This window comes from Nanorana parkeri, unplaced genomic scaffold (assembly GCF_000935625.1).
Source record: "Nanorana parkeri isolate BGI_ZX_2015 unplaced genomic scaffold, ASM93562v1 scaffold122, whole genome shotgun sequence".
Taxonomy (NCBI): domain Eukaryota; kingdom Metazoa; phylum Chordata; class Amphibia; order Anura; family Dicroglossidae; genus Nanorana; species Nanorana parkeri.
The window spans coordinates 469,274-491,473 of NW_017306390.1; the positions used below are offsets into that span (position 1 = coordinate 469,274).

Below are 22,200 nucleotides of genomic sequence, written 5' to 3' on the forward strand. Positions count from 1 at the left end.
TGCGGGAAAGGGGGGGTAGGTGGGATGGGGCAGTTCATGGTGCATGACATTCCGCCTAGCTCACTGATGTTACTGGTTGCCAGGAGCTGGGTGGGACACACGCCCGAACTTTCCACTCAGCTCCTGGCAACCAGTGGCATCAATGTGTTGGACGGGATGCCACCAGTGCATCACAGGTTGCAAAGAGCACTTAGCAAGCTGCGACACTCTGGCCGGAAAGGGGGTCGCAGGCACACCTTCCGTTCCCCACTAGATCCAATGAGATGCTGTCTAAAGCATATAGAAGCGAATGCATGAGCCTTTACAGTTTATTTCCGTATTCTGATTAATGTATTTCATATACAGAATTGCAAATGCTTCTTCTAATGTGTGTTATGTATAGGTACATGTTTTAAGGACTACCTCCCCTTAAATAAAGACTAGGCCTCCATCTCAGAAATGAAAGATTTTGGTGTCTTTGATAACTTTTACATTATACCTTTCTTCCACTTTCGTTGTTCTATTCTGGTTTCGTTTTTTTTTTTTTAAACAGGACATGCTCAACGCACATGGCCTTGTGTATATTTACCCATTCCTTCCTCCAAAAACATTCCAACATTCTTAAAATAGCATCAGGTCAAGGAAGGATTTAGGGAAATGCCAGATTTGTCCTAAGGATTAAGAAACATTGTAACATTGTCTATGGAAATGGAGGGGGGGGAGGATGGGAAAGTCTCACAATGCATTTCTCAGTTCAGTGTGCAATCTTCTTAGGCCTATTTATTATGTGCAATGTACAGGAACCCACGTCTAGCCAGAATGTACGTCTCCCTGATCTGCCTGGCTGCTGTAGGTTACATACTACATTAAAGAATATAATCGGAGCTCTTCTGCAGCACATTTAGGCTTAACCTAGCCCCCATTCACACCCGAGTGCTTTGCTGCACATTTCCCAAAGCACGACAATGCTTAAAATAAAGAATTCCATTATTACCAATGGTTTTTATTCCCACCTGAGCTATGTGTTGCCTATCACTTGTAGCTTGAAGCTCGAAAAAGTATATGAGCTTCCTTTGGGGCAGAATTGTGCACTTTTTGCCTCAGACATCAATGGGAGCCTCTGAAAAAAAGGGCATTTGTTCAGACAATTTTGCACCTAGCAACCATTCCCTCCTTCTAGTAAATAGATTTATATTAGCTCAAAAAAAACACTTATGCCTGAAAATTTTTTAAAAAAACAACAACTTCTAAATCATCTGAAATACGCTCAGCTCAGAATCAAACAGCTAAACATTTATCAAAACTGGAGCAGACAAAATCTGCAGCAGTTGCTGATGGAAACCGATCAATCGACCTCCAGTTTTGATAAATTCCCCTGACAGTGTTGTGGTCCAGGCATGCCTAGAAGACACCTTGCCTGTGACTGGACAATGAATTAGCAGCAGAACTTTGATTAAATCATTCGGTTTGTCTTCTCTCCAGTTCAGCATTTTTAGCTGCTGAAAACATATGCAATTCAACAGGCTCTGATTGGCTCAGTGTTGCCCTTCCCTCCTCAGATTTACAGCTGCTGTGCAGATGATTATGGAAAGCTAATACAGTTACCAATGTAGGTATTGTTGCTAACTCCACAAAGAAATGTGGCTGGTGCTTAGCTTTTAATATCACTCTAGCTTTTTTTCTATCTTGACTAGCTGAGTTTTCTATATAAAACAGAACCATTTTAAAGCAAAAACCCCATTAAAAGTGTAAGACGTGAAAGAGCCAGAGATAAAACGACCTCCTTCGCTTAATTTAAAGACATTTACTATTTGGTTACGTCTATGCTTAAGACCCCATTCACACTGAGCGACATGGAGAATCGCGTGTTTTTCCGTGCAATTTCGTGCTGAGCGGCACTGAGCTACATTGCGCCATATTGAGCAACAGTGCACATTTTGTCACGCTACATAGCGCGACTATTGGGAGGGACTTCGTCGCGGCTACATTGGGCTGTAACCAATCAACAGTGGTCTTGATGTGACATAATTCTTTCCTTCTATATTGCTGTGCAAAAGGTGACCCTTCTGTAGCGCGATATATCGCCGCTAATGCTCAACTTTGAGTCTATTGGGGCCAAATCGCAGAATCCGCCGAAAAATAGGTCATGTTTGAGCTACACGCTTGAGTGACGAACTACAGGCAACATTGAGCTGTGAGATGTGAACAGCTCTATTGAAATGCATTGGACAAGCTACAGTACATTGAGCGACATTGCGCGGAAATATGCGCGACTTTGGAGCAGAAATCGCACGACAAACCGCTCAGTGTGAACGGGGTCTGAGAGTGGCAAGGCAGTGGAAAATTGTGTTTTGTTGAATGCTTCCTAAAGGCAGTGCTACATAGCCTTGTTGCTTACCCTTTTGCCCCCTCTGGCATTTATTGTTTGGCCCCAGGGGCCCCTGAAGACAGTCTGCGGTTTCTTTTTTTTATTTGGTTAAAAAGTATGTGAAAAAATGACCTTACAGCAGCCTCCTCACTTCTGCCGGTACCTGCTGCACCTTCCCCCGTCTCTACTGTTATGCTTCCGGCAGCCTGCTGTAGTGATCTATACACTAGAATTGACAGCCCCATGGTCTGAAATATTCAGAATGTTTACAGATGGCGAGCGCTCATTGGTCAGCATGGTCACACGACTGTGCTGGCCAATAAGAAGCCCTTGCTACTTTGAGGACCGACTCTGAAGAGTTTCTCATTGGTCAGTGCTGACCAATGAGAGCTCGCCATTTGTGAACATTATGATTATTCCAGACTGCGGGGCTCTAAATTCTGGTGTACAATGCATGAATGACTACACTGGCTGGCAGAGGCATTGCAGCAAAGGTGGGGAGGCTGCTGTGAGTATGTTTATTGTGTAGGGAGCACAAATGTGGAAGCATAGATCTGTAAAAGAGTTATAATAGTGATTTCTAGCTGTCTCATGTCATTTGTCTCCAGTCTATGAATGTCTTTTGAAGAATGCCCCCAGTCCTTAAAAAATGCTGTTGCATGTTTGCAGTCTCGTACCATGCCCTGCAGAAAGTGCATACTCTTTGAACACCTCCTCCTCTGTCTTGAGTCTTTGACGGCTTTTTGTAGCACTACATTTACTAAATATTATGTGCGGGGCAGGTGATAAATGGGGCCCCCTATGTCAATAGGTTCACCCCCGCTGCTACAGAGGCTGGTACCCAATATAGCTGGCCATACATTAAGGATGTAAGTATTCGGCGTAGGACAGAGAAGAGAATTGGGGACATCCTTGAAGCATGGAGAGAGTAAGCAGAGTTTGGCAAGAGGGAGATCTAGAAATAAAAAAAACAATCTTGGGAGTTCTACTTTAATACTGAGGCTGTTTCCCATAGAATAGAAGTTTCAGTCTAAAGTTGTCACAGATCATTCAGTTGTAAAACCCATGCTTTCCATAAAGCTATTGTAGGAATGTGAATTAAAATGGGATGAAGAGAAGGCTTTGATGAATTCCCCTCATTGTCCTCGTGGACAATAACTTGCTTCCTGGTTCCCAGCATAGTGTTCAATCCACATCATAACACCTGCACTTTCCTGCAAGTCTAGGATCAGCTGGTGCTCAGTTTGACAGTTAATGCAGAGGAGATTTGGCAAGAAAAACAAAGCGGAGACAATGGACTTCTTTTGACAGGGCTCTATACATAAAAGTCACATCCAAGCTTAATGAAGAGCTAAACGGGTTTGAGTCACATTCAATAAAATGTTGGAAATACCCCGGGAAATTTTAGGAACTGACTGTCACCCTGGCTGCTACACAGCCCGCATAAACAGATACTTGGAGTGTCTAGTACAAATGATAAAAACACATTTTCACAAAGTGATGAAGTAGTTCTATCTGTGATCTTACTTGCCATGGGGGTAAACAGGTACAGCTGCCACAAGTATGCAATTTAGGAGTCCAAGCATGCAACCTTTTATCCAGCCAATACCTATTTTGTAGTTTTAGATAGGTTCCAACCCTTCCCCACTCTATGCTGGGGTTTTACTGTCATTTATGCTAACTCTGTTAGAATGATTTCCCCTCACTTCCTAGTCCCAGTTTCTCCAACAGTGAACATATGGTCAATACTTAAAGTAGTAGTAAAAGTATACACAGCAAACTTGCACATTAGATCCATCTTCAGTCCCCCGCTTCGCCTTTGCTGCTTGCCATCTCTGCTGCCACCAAGCCAGAATTCCGTGGCAATCCTTTTCAGCCATTTGGTAACCACTCATGATGCACACAGGAGTGCCCTAACATCTGGCACCCAGCCCATCCACAACATCCTAGGGTTTGTACACTACATGTGCCTTACAGTCTACACAAAGATGGGGGAAAGACTATGCATGTCTCTTCTGACAAAAATCCCTACCCCCCAGCAACGTTAAAAAAAATGTTTTTCTTAACATCCGCTTTAACTTACTGCAGAATTAGAAACTGTTGCACATCTAACAGAGCACCCTGCGAGTCTTAAAGGAGAACTATGAGGTGAGTGTTTTTCACTCACTTCATAGTTCTAGCCGACCTGTGACAATGAGACTGTCACAAGTTGGCTTAGTAGATCGGAGGTGAGCGAACACATAGTGGTGTTCGCTCACCTCTTGATCCTGTCAAGGCTCTCTGCCGTGACAGGGGAGGGGCTGGAGTCCCCCCTCCCCACTCCTATCCTCTAGCACTGACTGTAGGAACGGACGGCGGACGGGGCGGGTACAGCTGGCTCTGCAGAGCCAGCTGTCAGTCACGCAGCTGGGCGGATCCAGACATAATTGTCGGGATCCACTTTAGCTGCGTCGTCTCAGTATACCGCGAGCTACAGCTCGCGGTATACTGAGCCTAGGGTGACGCTGGTTTGTGTCCTCCAGTTACCCTAAGGAGAACTATGGGGAAAAGCCTTAACCCCATAGTTCTCCTTTAATACCCTTGGTACAGTCTAGCTCTTGTCCACTTACTCCTATGACTGCCTACTGGTCCATCACTATGCTGGGCTTCCCTTAGTGAACAGTAGGGAGCTATAGGGGTCAAAAGAGAGTAAATTTTATTTTGACTAAGGGAACTGAACTTGGCACTGGCAAAACAGACTGCCAATGCACCACAATGGATGAAAAAAATACATGCTATGTGGATTGTGGTGTGTTGGGATCTAGTGAACAATGCACTGGAGTGGCATTCACAATGAATAGCACTGCAATGCACGGTGCATAGAGCATGTATTTTAGTGCATGTTGCCACAACGCACAAGTGTGCATACGTCCTAAACGTCAACTGCCAGTGCATTCATTTTTAACTGACCACATGTTCACTTTTACACTTGGGAAGAATAAATACTTCTGTCAAGTTTGAATTGCTGCCAAGAGAGAGTTCTTTCTTTCCCTGTGACAGTTGGATAAGAGATGCGGGAAGCGGTTGCCACTGGGAAAGGAAGACACAGACAGTAATAATAACCTTGTGCTGCTGATGCTGGCAGAAATTACTCACCAGCTGTATTCCTTCATATCTCCTACTACAGCCTCTGGTTGCAAGATGGGCTGGTTGTGAAGTTGGCTTAAACACTCAAAGGACAGCTCTCACTGGTCAAAAAGACCATTGATCTAGGAAACAAGGGACAAGACAGAGCGCCTCCATAGTGTAAAAGTGTAATTTGTACAACACGCAAATAAAAATGTACTTACAGGAAAGTCGGTGGTTAAAAGCATACAAATGGTGATGAAGTATAAAAACTCTAGCAGCGGAAGTCTGAAAGAGTACAGCACATCAGTGTTGCAAGATGGGCTGGTTGTGAAGTTGGCTTCTAAAGAAGTTGGCTTCTAAGGGACTCAAGGGGGCAGGGGACGCTGATGTGCTGTACTCCTTCAGACTTCCGCTGCTAGAGATTTTATACTTCATCACCATTTGTATGCTTTTAACCACCGACTTTCCTGTAAGTACATTTTTATTTGCGTGTTGTACAAATAAATTACACTTTTACACTATGGTGCCGCTCTGTCTTGTCCCTTGTTATCAAGGAGCACCATTCATTGTAAGTGATTTAATCAGCATTTTAAATACCTAGAAACCTTTTGACTTTATCACTTAAAAAAATGAAAAACATGGGCTGTTCTTGACAATGTAGACAGTTATGTAATTTTGATAAATAAAGTCATAGGTGTATTTGGCTTTTCTTTGTCAGTGTGTTGTCTTGAACCAAGCATAAACATTTTTCTGCAAATCAATAGTAGCTATCTGCCCCAACACACACACACAATGGCTACCATAGCAATTTGCACAAACTAATTCAAACCAGGGCAACAACAGCAGCGATCAATGTGATCACGTTTCCGATTTTCCTCATTCCTTATCAAAGAAGCCTGACTGTAAAGCAGGATTTCAGGTAATTGTTACAAAACGGACTATGTCCCTGGGGTAGCCTTGTGTCAGAAAAAAACGGCGTGTTTATTTCTGTAACATTAAACGGAGCAGGAGTTGCCCCGCTCTACCCTAAGACATCAAAAGGAAATCTTGAAATATTGCGACTTGATAATAACAGTGTATTCAGAGCAGATTTTACTCACATAACAAAGAGTGTCAGTTCCATGCAGGCCCTGAATCAGAAACATATACTTGTAAAAATAAATTAGTAGGTCTCTGAACCTTAACTATAAGTAACGCTGACTTATGACTTCCATATTCGTCAGCCAAAAACTCAACATGGCATTGTTTTTCGCAGACTATCATTTGCCAAAGGCATTTCACTCAGACTAAGCTCTTTGTTGCCCATGTTCTGTCTGTTATGGAAAGAAAAAGGAAAACAGATTGTATAATTCTCTGGAACCAGGTGTGGGCTTTGCATCCTCAGAGTTGGCCACACAGAAAACAATCACCTTAGATTGCAAGCTCCTTCAGGGCAGGAACTGATGTGAATGTGCATTACGTATAGTGCAGTGTAAATTGTTGGTGCTATATAAATGCCAAAAATAAATATAACAAAGCTTCATGGAAGAGCGACTGAAAATATCTACCAATGGAATGATCTCTCACTGACTACATTGGAGGTCCATTTCACTCACTCTTGTTTTCTTTCTTCCAGGACCACCACAATGTTTTACTAAGCTTAAGCTTGATTGGGCAGTTTAAAGCCCAACTCCAGCTTAGGCAACCCTCAACTCGACACCTGAGGGAAGTCTTGGTGCACAATAAGTGGGTCAAGTGACGCTGGATACATTTTAGTGGAGTCAATTTGACACTAATTTCTGATAATTAAAGTCGATGTAATAAATATTTATGCTAGCTTTCCAAGGGACTATCTGAATTCAGAAATTCCATGCCCCTTTGCAGTCTACTTCTACTGCTCAATATCGCTTGAAAAAAGAGTCTGCTAACACTCTCAGGGATGAAGGAATATGTTAAAATATTCAGGTTGGCATTTGTTATCAAAACGCACTACAAAAGAACTAATTATGTAAACGAAAGAGTATAAACTAAGCATGCTAGTAAAATACAGTCTCTTTGACCTTGGGAAGCACTCAGTATCCTACAACCAGGCTGTATTGAATATCTTGTCTTCTCTCCCATAAACTTCTTGTTGGGAATCTGTGGATTAGGAGTAGTCTACCAGACCATACAATACCTACTTCATAAAAGACCAAAACAATTTCAGTTCTAGGGCCACCTTCTTCTCAACTCATCTAGATTAAAGGAGGCAGGACTTAGTATTGGAAATGGCTGGGCTTATCTAAATATGGAAAAAAAGCTGAGACCCATAATACAGTCTAGGCAAAGGATCCAAATTCGAGAACAAGCAAGTTTACTTTTCGGCACAAAAGGTACCTGCACTTTGTCAGAAATATTAGTTTATAAAGCTTAGGTAATTTTAAATGAAATTTTCAAAAACAAATATTCACTATGCAAAAATGGCATTTTCTAAAATGTGTTTTAAATTAATACATTGAAAAAGCTTAAAGTAGTGAATTTTAAGGATTGAAAGAAAAATGACAATCTCCATGCATTTATTAATGATATTTCACTTAAAACAAATTCCTCTTTGTTCTGCTGGTTTGGCTGAAACATAATTTAATTTATTGCTCTGGTGTAACTCAATCATCATACAGTATCCGTGTCCATGTGATGACTCCAAGGCATGTTTGATCAAATTTAATCCATTTTGGCAAGTGAATATTACCTTAAGAGGACAATTATAGAGGGGGTCAAGAGGTGTTTATATACTTTTACGGTAGAGGTTACCTTATTAGGGACTAAACACTTAAGCGAACCATATGAAAACAGTCAGAAATCGTACGGCGCTGAATCAGACCTACTTATAAAAGCATACACGGGCTGAAATTACATATTTTATTCCAAAGGTTGTTCCAATTTGCGGTATATTTATTTTTTCATAGACTGTTAGGTCTAAATCCGACGAGCTAATAAAGACGACCAGCGCTGTGACCTGGAACCATATCACTGAGCAACTACTTAATAGGAGACTTGTGTGGCAGACTTGAAAGTTCCAGTAGGTCCAGAGTGCTAGTGGCTCTGGATCCTTATTTCTGGGAAACATGCCAAGAAGCCAAACAAAGCCATAATTTGAGTATTCTATAATGGGCCATTAAAAATATTTAACGCATATTTCTCATGTATTTTTGGCAGCTGGCCAACATGCCATGTGAGAACAAAAAACTTTTCTCAAAAAATTGGTGGCACAAAAAGTCCGACCTTGGCCACATAATGGCTTTTGTTACACTTCTTTAAAAATCTTTGTAAACAAATAGAATTAAAGAACTAAACCGTTAAATACAAAGTCATCTATAATAAAATACTAGTACCAGAAAATAGGGAGCCAAACCCTAAAGCTCCCGTTGCTGCCAAGATCACTGTTAACCAGATTTTAAATGACTGATCTTAGTTGTATTTTCAAGCAAATAGTGCTAATAAATTTCCAATAGGCTCTAGTGATTTGCTATGAATGGTACTGGTTAGTTTTTATGGTAATGATATACTCCAAATTCTCAACCTGCCCAGAATTTCTGTTTTTCATTCAGGCATAGCTGCAGCTTTCCAGGCCACCCTGCTACTTAAAGCAGACCTCCGGGCAAAACTGTTCTTAACTAGGGATTACCAGTTATTGTACTCGTGAAAATGACCTGATGCTAAAAGCCAATACCAACGTTTTACATTTTTAAACTGAAGTGGCTGCCTGAGGTTCCATGCATGCTGTGAACCATGGCATCTGTTTACAGCGCTGGCCTGCATATCTCCTCCTCCTTACTGGGGAACATGCTACCCGCACTCGCCTGTTTGAACCTCCAGACCAATGATGAGACCCCGCACAGCCCGCCCGAGACCCCACACAGCCCGCCCGAGACCCCACACAGCCCGCCCGAGACCCCACACAGCCCTCGAGACCCTGCACAGCCCCCTAAGACTCCACAACGTGACCCCACACAGCCCGGCCGAGCCGAGACCCCAACCAGCCCGGCCGAGACCCCAACCAGCCCGACCATGATGGACTACAATCTCAATACAAATTAGTAAACTAAACATAAGATTGTAGTCCATCACGGAAGCAAGCTTGGAGTGGTGGCTACTTCATAACACACACAGGGACCATAGGGAACAAAAGTAGCCACCCTCCAAAAGGAAGGACAGTGTCAGCATGAATTCAGAGATGATTTGAGGATCTACAGCTCAGTGATACAGAAATAAGATACATTTTTGTTAATAGTTCTTAAAAAACAGTAAATAAGCCATTACTGACCTCTGGAGCTGCAGACACTGTGGTGCATTTTATACTCGAATTTCACAGCAGAAGCACTGAGGTTATTCATGTTGTCGTCTCAGCAGTTCAGTCCGCCCTGTTTCCCCACCTAGAGCACAGTTCTGTGTTTACTTTAGAGGTTAAATAGGTTGCCAAGTCACTGCTGTAAAGGAAACCAGGGGAAGCTGAGCTGCTGAGAGAACTCAAATGATTTCATGTGATCTTTGAAGAATAATTGCTCCACCGTACCTGAAGCTACAGAAATCAATAAGGGCTTGTTTTAGAGTTAATGTATTGCTTTTTAAGAATACTGTGTGTACTTTTTAGAAATACATGAATATTTACAGCCTGGGCACAGGTTTACTCTAAAAAGCTCCAGACAAAGATCTTTGACTCGCTTATGTATTCTTTTACATGTCATCAAATTGTTTCCCAATTCTGAAGTTTATTTACCGCAGATCTATGCTAGCATATATTACACCAATGCCACCCAAACACTGACATTTGGCTTCTAGTGGTAAAGCCTGCTCTGCAAACTGATAGACAGGAAGTTCAAGTTCTTAGATGGGTTTACAGGAAGAGACATTAATACATTGATGTGCAGTAGTACGCCGAAGAGCTTATGCAGCCAAATAGCATGGTAGGGTGAATGGGATACAAAAACATTGTATTTGACAAATCCTTCAACGGATTGAACATTCCCTGTATCCTATGCTTATTATAAAAGAAGAATTCAGGAAGTAAAAATGGCATTTTAGTTTCCCCCTTAATGGTAAGTAGTAGAGATAGGTATAGATAACAGATTGTGTGCCGTTTAATGCAAAATTTTATTTTTAGATACTAATAAAGTAAGTTGCAATGGTGTGGGCAGCAGCAGGAAAAAGCGGTCATAAATATGTGACTTACCAAAGCATACATAGAATACTGCCTCATCAAGCCACCCACAGTAGCTGTTAAATCACTGCCACCCTTCATACTCCTGCAGACAGCATTCTCTGCTGCTCTCCCTCACCAAACTGCAGCTGCCTCCTGACAACTTATGACCTGTCCCCTGGTTTCCAATGCTGCCATGACCCCCTCAATGATGGCAATGTCAGGTTCCTGCAGGGTCACATTTTCTGCCTTGAGAAAGGGACCCTGCGTGGCCCCGAAACGTCTCGTGACACCATGGTCCAATAAAAAGGACTTATTCATTTTTAAACTCTTTGAGTGCTGGTGACCTATTTCTTCAACTGTTCGTTTTGCACGGTGCCATACGTGGAGTTACTACAAGCACCATACTTGTGTACTGGCCGGGATTGCTGAAAGGTGTGCGGAGAGCATCCTCACCCTACTGCAACAGGTTCCTGCAGGGAGCAGCTACCAGATGCCCACCGGCAGCACCTTCTGCTTAAGCTTTCTCACCTTCTCCCAGCAGCCCTGTATACAACGCTCAGGGCCGCCACTCAGTCACCTCAGCCCCCTGCTTGGTCTAGCAGCTGCTGCCAGGAAGGCATGGGGCAGTGCTGAGGTGTTGGTGTAGACTTTGTTAGCTGCAGGAGAAACTGGAATGTTGGATACACAAGGCTGTGTGGGAACTGCTGTGTGCCCGCTTACTGTCAATATTTTGCCTGCAGGAATCCCCCCCCCCCATTACTACTGCACCTGCATGTCCCTCCACTCTGAACACTCATCCTGCACTCACTGCTCTCATCACCACACCTGAACACCAACTCCACTCCTCTTTTGCTCTCACACCACAGCTGAATACTTAAAGGAGAACTATGGGGTCAGTGTTTTCCCCCATAGTTCTCCTTAGGGTAACGGGAGGACACAAACTAGCGTCCTCCCGTTACCCTAAGCTCAGTATACCGCGAGCTACAGCTCGCGGTATACTGAGACGCCGCAGAGACTCCTCTGGTAACAATTTAAATGAAAAATTAACAGGACTGCAGGAGGCATAGCCACAAGGGTGAATCCAAATAGAACTATAAGCCTCACTACAAATGGGAATGTCTCTGAATGTCATCCATGCATTCAAGACTTGGCATGTGTTCTTCTTCTACAGTAGGACCCATTTCTGCTCTTTGTAAGTAATACTCTCAGTCAGCATGATGTACAGTAGTAGATAATTCAGGAACATACACGTGATTTTGACCCTGCCCCTGTCACTCTACAAGTCTTTCCATTGGTTACTTTAAAGTGACATTAAAGTCAAAAAAAAATTTTCCCTCCCCCCAATGTTAATTAAAGCACTTACCTTAAATTATGTTTCTTAATCCGATCTTCTTCTTCTTTCCTGGCGTTTTCATCTGTCCCTCCTGTGCTGCTACGGGTCTCCGATCCAGCGCAGACTTCTCTGTCCTTGCTAGCACTTTCTGTCCCACGGTGTCTGCATGCGGGTGCACACGTCCATAGACTTACCTTGTGTCTCTCCTCGTCTCCCGGCCGAAAAGGTGGACTCCGCCCCAAGATGCTTTGCGGCCGCCTGAGAATTTTCACATTTTCGGACAGGAATGCGTGGGGAAGACACAGGTAAGTAAGACCTCTTTTAAATAGTTTTTTTTTTTTTACACCTTTAGCATATATCTTCATCTTGCTAGCAGTGGATATATGCAAGAAAACCAGAGGCTTTAATTATACTTTAATATGATAACGGACTGCACTTACCAATAGGGAAGCTTGATGATCATGAACAGGTTTGGACTTTGTTCAGAAAAATTCAGATCGGCATATCATTTCAGTGGCCTACATCATTGCATTTTCTTTGCTGTGATATGCACATGGTAACCTCTGTTTATGTATTTGTTCATTTTATGCTTAGTTTAAATGATTCAGATCTGTAACAGTTTTACTTTAAAATGCAAATTGACTTGCATTTGAGCACACCTGTTTTGACAGATGCCTGGCTACGATTTTGCAGAGATGACTCAAAAATGAAGTCTATTTCCAAACAGCTCTGCAATACAAACACTCTACAGCCACACAAAGGGAGTTGGGTTGTGAAATAAAAATAAGCTTTTGTCTCTAATCACATCTCGGCTTTCTATTAAAATGTCAGCACTTCCACATATGTCAGGTAACACAGGCGCTCTGAGCCTGCACTTTGATCAAGTTCCGTCAAACTTCTAATTAGACAGTATCTGTCAAGTTTTCTAAGGATGCAAAAGAAAAGGAAAAAGAAAAGAAAAACAGCCACTTCAAAGCAATGCCTCTAAACACTTTAATGCAGAGGAAAAGTGATTTTCTCAGATTTTCATGTTCGGCTTATATTCCTGTGATAGTTTATCAGGAAAGTAAAAGCAGATGTATAAGAAGCCAAGTGCCTCGTACCCGTAAGAAGTCTAAACGTCCAGAATAAAAATCATTAAAGAGGAGAGTTGATGAAAGTAATCCCAAGGAGGAACCAATTTCCGCAACTAGCAACATGTATACTTTGTATATTAAATTTAAGAAACATGCATGGAAACTTGATTATGTTGAAAAGTTTTAAATCTGTGCAATTACAATGAACCGGAAAGCTTTGACATGCTACAAAAGATTCCATTCAGCAAATTCAGCTCTCAATCTGTATACTGAGACTGAATGTACTGCAAAGCTAACAAATACTGTATGTACACTGTATGCACAAAGGCATTTGATACGGTACCACACAAGAGCTTACTTCACAAGCTGAGGGCTATGGGCATAGATGAGGTGGTGTGTACGTGGATAGAGAACTGGCTACGGGAACGTGTCCATAGAGTATCTGTAAATGGCACCTTTTCGGACTGGACTAGTGTAATGTGCGGTGTGCCTCAAGGATCTGTGCTGGGTCCGATATTGTTCACAGAGGCCACCACCTAGAGTTGGGAGAAAAAATTCCAGCACAATGGGCGAAGAGGGTTCTTTACAGTAAGAGCGGTTAGGGTCTGGAACTCACTGCCATCGGCAGTGATTTCAGCCAAGAGTGTAGATTTGTTCAAGAAACGTTTGGACAATTTCTTGAGGGACCGTAATATCCAGGGATACCAGTATCCCTAAGAATGAGATGGTGCGTGGACCTATATGGGTTGGACTTGATGGACATATGTCTTTATTCAACCCCAAATACTATGTAACTATGTACATTGGGAGTTGTTGGACTTGATAATCTCACATTCGGTTTTCAAATAGTACTTCTTTAAAACCAATAATTGGCTCTCTTCCACATCCCAGACTTGTCCGGTTTAGGCCATTCTTTGATATGGATAACGTTGTTTATTTAAATTGGAGCTCCTGTCAAGTTTTTCTTGGTGTCTGAGTACCTGCTAGGTCCTTGGTACCCAACCTGTGACCTAAAGACCTCATGAGGCCCTTTGGTTTTTTGAAGTGCGGCCTTCTGGCCCAAGCAGTCAGTAGTAGGAGCATTATTTGTAAAGGGGCACTAATAACGCTAATCTTTAACAGATTCATGTAACATGTCTGACTATCTCCTACAGCATGACTTCAGTCTCTAACCCTCCTGTAGAACAGTCTTAGACTATTTCGTCTAGCAAGTCTTCAGTCTATGACAGTCTTCAGTAGCATTACACATCATAGAAATATTATAGGTGGCCATTTGGAGATCAAAGGGGCCGCATTTGAGGTGCCCTATAAAGTCAACAAACAGTGTGCTAGGTAGATTAACTCTCTCTAACTGTCCTGGAGAAAATGTCCACTTTGAGACAGAAAACAATGAGAAATCCAAATTTTACAGTTGTCACCAGACCAAGAGGTCAGAGTAAATCTTCCAATGGGGACACCTGTTCTGGTAAGAACTTTGCAGAGAATTCCTCCTACTTACTGGTGCATCTCCAAGACAGGAAGTATAGGGCAATGTCCCCAATGAAACACTTGACAGGATAAAAAAAAAACCAGACTGGTTTAATCCTTTCTTATTCAAAGACAAAGAAAAACAGCTTTGGCTATACTGTATATACATTTTAGAATGATAATTTCTATAGCTTTTTATGTACTATACATCCTGGAGTCACTGGAGAGTGAATCACATGCTCCCCCAGGTCTAGAAAAGTTTTAACTTCACCCCCAACAGCTCAATCAAGCGGTGTGGGAGTAATGCAAAGGTGAGTATATGCTATTGGGGAGAGTGGTCACCTTAAGCAATTCAGGTTGGTCATGGACGGCTGAGAGGCCCAGGACTGACTGGCCTCACTATACTGATGATATAATAACTTTGTTCCCTTTGTTCTCGCTTCCTGTGTGCAAGATTTTGATTGGCTCACAGAGCTACATCTCGCTTCCCTAATCTGAACATTACCATCTAATAGATCACAGAAAGCTATAAAGCTGAAATACAGACACATTAATGTATTTCCACTTTTTAGAAATGCATAACAGCATTAAACAATAGTATTTTATACCTGCATAAAGTTCAGCTTTAGGCTAAAGTATTTTGAAATAGGTAGTTCCTTTGAAAGCAGACCCATGAGAGCTCACCAACCAAGACAAACACATCTTGGTAAACCTAAGTGTAAACCTGCTTCATAAACAATTACTGTTGTGCTGTTACACTTTCACAAGGATTCGCTTTCATGAATCAACAAGCAAAATCCCCTATTGTTTCCAAAGATCTAAACAATTCTTCAAAAAGTAAGACTTCAGTAATCCAAGGTGTAGATCATCTTACTATAGATGACACGACAAGGCGATACAAGTGATTACAGATTCGTACTCACCTCGACATGTTGGCATGTCTGAATAAGCTTGGCTAGCAGCATTTCCATCTCTGTGTTTCTTTTGATGAGGCTGGTGAGGTTGATTTCCAAGCTTTGCTGCAAAAGACAGAAGCACAACAGAGGGATTGTTGACATGTTGGAATAAAGACATAATACATCAAGTAAGTATGCACCAAGAAAATATATATATAGTATACTGAGATAGGAAATGAGTCCAGACAATAATTGCACAGTGTCATGAATTTGAAGGAAAGTTCAGGTCTGAGGAGAAAAGATCATTGTAGAACTAATAAATTCAGCATTATAAGTGAAGTTGTTAAGGCTCCATTCATACCAAGTAATACTGTATTTTCCTATAATAATTAAATATTGCATTTGACATTAAATATATAATATAATTAAAAAATATAAATACAATAAAAACAGAAAGATTTGATTTAAAAATGTAATTCGTATGATGATGAGGGGAAAAAGGAAGAACCAAGGAAGACAAAATATAAGCAGATCAAACTTCAGCTTTAAATCTCATGTACTGCTTCTACAGAACAGAATGACCACAGCTTGGGCCACAAGTGCACTTTAAACTCCAATGTAGTTTGCTATGCTGCATTCAGCATGTCATATAGCTAAATATTATATTTAAAGCCCATCTCCAGACAATGCAAAATCTAACCCTTGCAGTGGGGCTACCCCTGCATTGCAAGGGTTAAGTGCTCCTTTTTTTTCTAGGGGACTCAAAGCTGTTTTACTTACCTGATCCCGGCTCTCGCGGTTGTCAGATGACATCAGTGGTCTTTAGACCACTGGAGCGAAAGGGAGAAAAGGATGTGGGGACCGGTCTAGAAGCTTCGATGGAGATGGTGGGAGACGGAATCAGGAAAGCAAAACAGCTTTAATAACAGCCCCAGGCATAAACAAGCACTTAACACTTGCACTGTGTGGGCAGCCCCAATGCAAGGGTAAGTTTTTTGTTTGCCCGGAGATGTGCTTTTACTCAGCATTAAAAATCTCAGTAACTAAGCGGTTAGCAATCTGGCTTTGCATAGAGTTCTAAAACATGCTTTAGAATGATTAACATTGCTGTAGATTCCAATGGTCCAAATACTGGTGTGAATGGTTCAATGTTATCCATCTTAAGATCCTAGAAAATGCACTACTACTATAAAAAGTTATTAAAATACACATATTTATAAATATTAAACACATTCAACATGTAGCTGGATATAGAATTCAACATAATTTCACTCAGTGCAGAAAGCTGTACATTATGCTTTCGATGATGTAAAAATCTATATTTTATTCAGATATATTTCATTCCAAGATTAACATGTACAAAATAGGAACTAAAAAGCATTCCTGAGTGTGCCTAAGATTTACCCAGTATTTAAAGGTTAACTCTCCTGTGATATATTAAAGTCAAATTGAATAAACCATCATGAGTTTTATAAACCAGAAAGAACGTCTCGTGGGAATATGGCGTTGTGGTCTGTGCTGTTTATTGAAGTCTAACAACCACACAACATTCCCCAGAATAAAAGTGCAAGTAAAATAAATATGTAGCCACTAAACAGCTAAGCATTATGGGAATAATATATATAAGATTAAAAAAGGTTATAAAAATTCAGGTGGACGTTGTGCTGACCCACATTTAACCTTACTAGTTGATGCATTAAATAATAAAATACAAAGTCTGTAAAATGGATCATGGGAATCAGATAGGGACTCTATATAGATGAAGACTGGATTGTTTAGGAGACAAAAAAAGCACAAGTTACTACATACAGGGGCAAAGGTACTCATTATGCAAATTTTCCAACATGCCCAAACGAATTGCAAATAAAAAAAGAAGTGCAGATTCGTGTGCATCTCATTCAATTACAGATAGACAGAGGTCAAAGAGTAGTGTTGGCATGTAATGCATTATAGTTTATTCTTGTGTCTTGTGTGTGAGTAATATTTGCTAAGAGAGAAACAAAGTTCCTGAACTGACCCAAGTGCCAGTTTAGGACATTGTTGCGTATCAAATATAACATGCATACATTCTTCAATGAGTTCTACTATTTTCCTAAAGGACTGCATCTTAAAATTGAGCAACTCTGTACATTAAAAATCTGGGCAATGCCAGCCCGAGACCTCACGGACCAGCCCTTCTGGTAAATTTAAGAACTGACAGATTGCTCATCAAGGCTTTAATTCATGATTATGAATGATTATCTACAAATATGGGGTACATTTACTAAAAGTTACACTGTCGCTTGTAACTAAAATGTTATACTGGTCGTTCAGTGGACCTTGACGACTGCCTCTTTCTACCTGGTCACTGATAGTGGTGAAATCACCGAACCTCACTTTGGATCTCATAAGACTAGCAATCAGAGGCAGCAGTGCCTCAGATATTCTCACACCGCAGATACTGTATACAGCTGTAAAGCTGGGTATACATGGTTAGAATTTTTTGGGATGTTTTTAAGAGAAATCTTATCAGAACATTTGATGTGCCATGAAAGACTTGACGAATGTGATTTGAAATCTCCTTTGATTTTAACTATATTCTATGTTAGAATTGCGTTTGAGAAAAACTTTATATCCTGCTACTTCAATTTATTTTTCCACTATGGTCATAATAACTCATTGATTTGACCCATCAACTGGTAGAAGATCGAACTAATGTTCCGGAAACAAATTATTGTGAACAAAAATCTATACCCAGCTTTAGACTGAAGGGACAGGAAGTGCACTGGTATTTTTTTAGGAGGAATTCAAAGCAAAAGGTATTTTTTATAGTAATTCATAGGCCCACCTAACATTTCTAGAGGTTGTTCCCTATGATATTGCAAATCTTCACCTTTTTAAAGGTCCACTTTACATAAACATGTTGGGAGGCAGAGAAATCTAGGGCTCAGTTAGATATCATTATGTCCCTTGAGTTGCTGACATCTGCTGAAGATATTTGTTGACTGTGCTGCAAGATTCTTGAATTCCATACCTCTGAGCACCTATGGAGCAGCAAGGATGAAGAAAAGAATCCTTGCAAAGGTCCAATTAGTTTAATTTACAATCATTTTCTGTACAGTTAAACTAATTTTCGTAACGTCCTGTGATTTAGGTCCAAATAAACAATGAACAGGTTTCATGTACTGTAATCCGATCTTAAAGAATTTGAATGCTGCCATCTATGACCAAGTTCTTTCTACACATTGCAAGGTGTTTCTGCAACTTCACTCTTGTCTCTCTACGATTATATTATAAATAAGCCCTCAGGGACATGCCCTTCTTACCATCTTGTATGAATTGTATTGTGATTGTAATGTCTTCCTTATATTGTAAAGCGCAAACTGGTGGAGTTATATAAATCCTGTATAATAATAATAATAAATAATCATAATTACTGCCAGTGGCAAGAATAACAATATTTGATCCCAGTGATTAACTGGGGTGGAGATCTGTAAAAACTGCAAGAACTGCAAAAACAGGAAATAAGGAATCACATGCCTCTAACGACGGTGCTAGCAATAAGATGAGTGTGTTTTTAATATTTTAAAACACAACCCCTCTAACCAGAAATGTTTCAAATTTTTCTTCCAATGGGACCCAGTTGGGCTAGCTTCAAAAGCCTATACTTAAATAGCCAGTCAGTTTGATAAAATGGTGTAAATGATTAAACTATAGAATTGCTATGTTCCACTAACATTTTCATCATATAGAACATGTCGTTATGGTGACAGGTCTACATTAGCAAACCAACATTTGTTTTACTGCTACAGAAATCACTCAACAGAAAATCACAACCTCTGCATAGCTAAAAAGATTATATTGCACACTATATATCTAATAGAGCTCAACATCCAATAACTGAAAATAGTCTTATTTGATGCAATCAATTCACCAGCTCACAGCAACAGTAAATATAAGAAAAAGGTTCTTGCAGCTGGTGCAGACTAATGCTGTCATAACATTCAGCCTGAGGGAGGAATGTCATAAATCCCAGAAATGTTCTATCATCTGGTAGTGTACAGAGAATTGTGCTGTTGGCTGTAATTTTTACTTCCTGATGCTTTGTAAAACCAAGGGCACCTGTCTCCAATATTATACTATTAAGGGATATGCGGCTTCCTGTCATGTTTTGCAGTTCACCTCTATACTTTATATTAAAAAATTCTGTAAAACTCATCGTCGTCGATGGCTCCTGCACATTAATGGATCTCTGCAAACCTTTGATTATTCATGGCTGAAAATCACTGTAACAGGTTATCTTCTGCTACAAATATCCATGGGGGGTCAGATCAGGTTAGAGAAGGGGAGATTTTTGAAGAAAAAAAAATTAAATTAATACAAAATAAAACAGACACCCAGCACTCAAACAATTGTCACTAGAAGCAACCATGCATGCTAACAAGAGCAAAATAAGTTTATACCGGGACACTTTTAAGAGTACACATGGACTGAGAGGTGCAGTGTTCTTTTTATGTTGTTGTTACATTTAGGGGGTTTCATTTTCCACTCACAATGTTGCCTTTTTAATCCTTAAAGTAGTATTAAAGTATTACTAAAGGCTAGGCGTTCTTTACCTTAATTAATTCTCTGCATTAAAGTAAAAAAACACCCAGTACCTTCCTGTAAGCCCTGACCTCCCCACAGTTACCTGCGGTCAGTCCCCTCCTCCGCCAGGACCAGGAAGATACTCCCCTTTCCCCGAACTTCCAGGTCCTGGAGAGGGTACTGAGGGCAGAGGAGCCCTGTCCAGTATAAGAACTTCCTTTTCATTATAAGATCTCCCTTCCATCCATCCAACCATCCACTAGTTTGGAGAAGGGAGGAGTAGGGGGGAGAGGAGTGGCTTGCCTTGCTGTGCCTGTGTGTTTGTGTAGTCCATTGAGAGATCCCACCGCACTCCTGACCAAGAAAACCCCAAACATTAGAGGGGGGGGGGGGTGTTGCAATGACCGCGGATGGCACCACCAAGTGTTTAACCGATGATGAATGGTCACCAGCACTCCAAATGTTCTTCAAAACAAAATCCTTTTATTACATGTAACAGGTCATATACCATGTATAACAATGTTTCGGAACCTGTGCATTACCTTTATCAGGCAAACAAAGTGTGTGTTTTGCAGTTACACACAGCTTACTATAGGACCCTCCAAGGGAAAGGAGTCACCCTAAAGCAGCATGCACTGGAAGTGATTTATTCTGCATTTGGAATATCTTAAAAACATTTTGAGTTTAATATTACTGTAAGCGCTCGTTTTTTTCTAGGAGATGGAATAAAGCAGATATACTTACCTGATCCTCGATCCCTCTGAGCCGCTAGAATGGTTCCCGCAGCCAATTCTACCCTGAGCTCAGGCAGTCTAAGGACTGCTCCTGTCATCACATCTAATGCAGGTCAAATGGTTTGCAGCCAGGGTGGAGAGGGAGAAAGGCAAGTGTTGACCACTGCGAAACTGAGGATCAGGTGAGTATATCTGCTTTATTCCATCCCCTATAGAAACATGAGCCCTTAACCCTTGCAGTGTGGGGGTAGCCCCACTGCAAGGGAAAGTTTTTAAAATGCTTGGAGTTCTTCTTTGAAGCAAAAGGCCAAGTAATTATTTACAGCAAGAAGCTAAGCTTCTCGATCTCTAACCCCTTGTTAGGACAGGCAATGTTCAAATCTATTTTACAACTGACAATGAGATCTGCCAGCACAGGGTTATTTATGGGAAACATTCACTCCCTAGCCATCTAACGCTCTTCCTTGAAATGACAAAAAATGGAAAATCTTCAGTTTTGGAGTTTTTAGAAAAACAACAAGTAAAATGGTAACAATTTTTTATTTTTTTTATTTCAATCATTTGTATTGAGTATTTAGACGTAACAGGTACTCAAACAAATATGGCACAGAGAAGTATTGTCAGAGGATATCGTTACAAGTATAACATCAGTCAAACAGGATACAGTGCAATCACTAGAGGTACAGGGATCAGTGTAAACAGTAAGGACTGATCTAATGAGATAATGTGTGCACCTCAGCGAGGATGGAAAAGGCAGGGAGGGATGGGGGGAGCTAAGTAACAATTTCAAAGCAGAACTCCAGAGGAAAACATTATTAACCCTTGCAGTGGGACTATTGCAGCACTGCAAGAATGAAGTGCTCGTTTTGGTCTAGGGCTGAAAATAAAGTTGTAATCACCTGATCCTCAGAGCCGGCTTGCTGTTAGATCGCTCCTTCCCGCTCCATCCACTGCAGCGGTCCTACAGTGTATTGGGTGTGAGGACACCAAGGGAGTCTTCACACCATTGCTGTGGTGTAGGAGGAGAGAGGATGGAGGGAGCACTGTGACAGCTGGCCGGCTCAGAGGTTCGGGTGAGTTAACTTATTTTAGTCCCTGGACAAAAACAAGGGGGTAGCCCCACTGCAAGGGTCAATAATATTTTTCCCCCAGAGTGTTTCTTTAAATATTTTTCTTATGCCTTGCAAGTGGGAATATGTAACAAATAAAAAGTCGGCTTTGCCACAATTCACAATTTCAATGCAAAAGTGGAAATACACTTAAAACATTTGTAATGTGGTTTAGTTACAGTTGCACTTACCAAGTGTGCACCACTAAACCTGTGCTTTTTCCTGGAGTTGCATGAAGGTGTACACACTGAGACATGATAAACCATGCTTATTGTACTTCAAGAGATATAGTAAAAACACTGTAAAAAATGGTCCCATATGCTTCACAGAATTGTTCACATGTAGTAGAGCGTAATAGGTCATGCCATGGTATGTAACACACAAATAAGAAAAGGAATTCTACAGA

At 41.0% G+C, this 22,200-nt stretch overlaps 1 protein-coding gene across 3 annotated transcripts in view; it reads right to left on the reverse strand.

Moving 5' to 3' along the window:
- Positions 1-22,200, reverse strand: part of MID1 (midline 1) — a 169,685-nt gene that overhangs the window by 75,013 nt on the left and 72,472 nt on the right. For all 3 annotated transcript variants that reach the window (XM_018553510.1, XM_018553513.1, XM_018553512.1), the window contains exon 3: positions 15,413-15,508. In XM_018553510.1, coding sequence (XP_018409012.1) covers positions 15,413-15,508 — 96 coding nt within the window. The remainder of the gene's footprint in view (positions 1-15,412; positions 15,509-22,200) is intronic.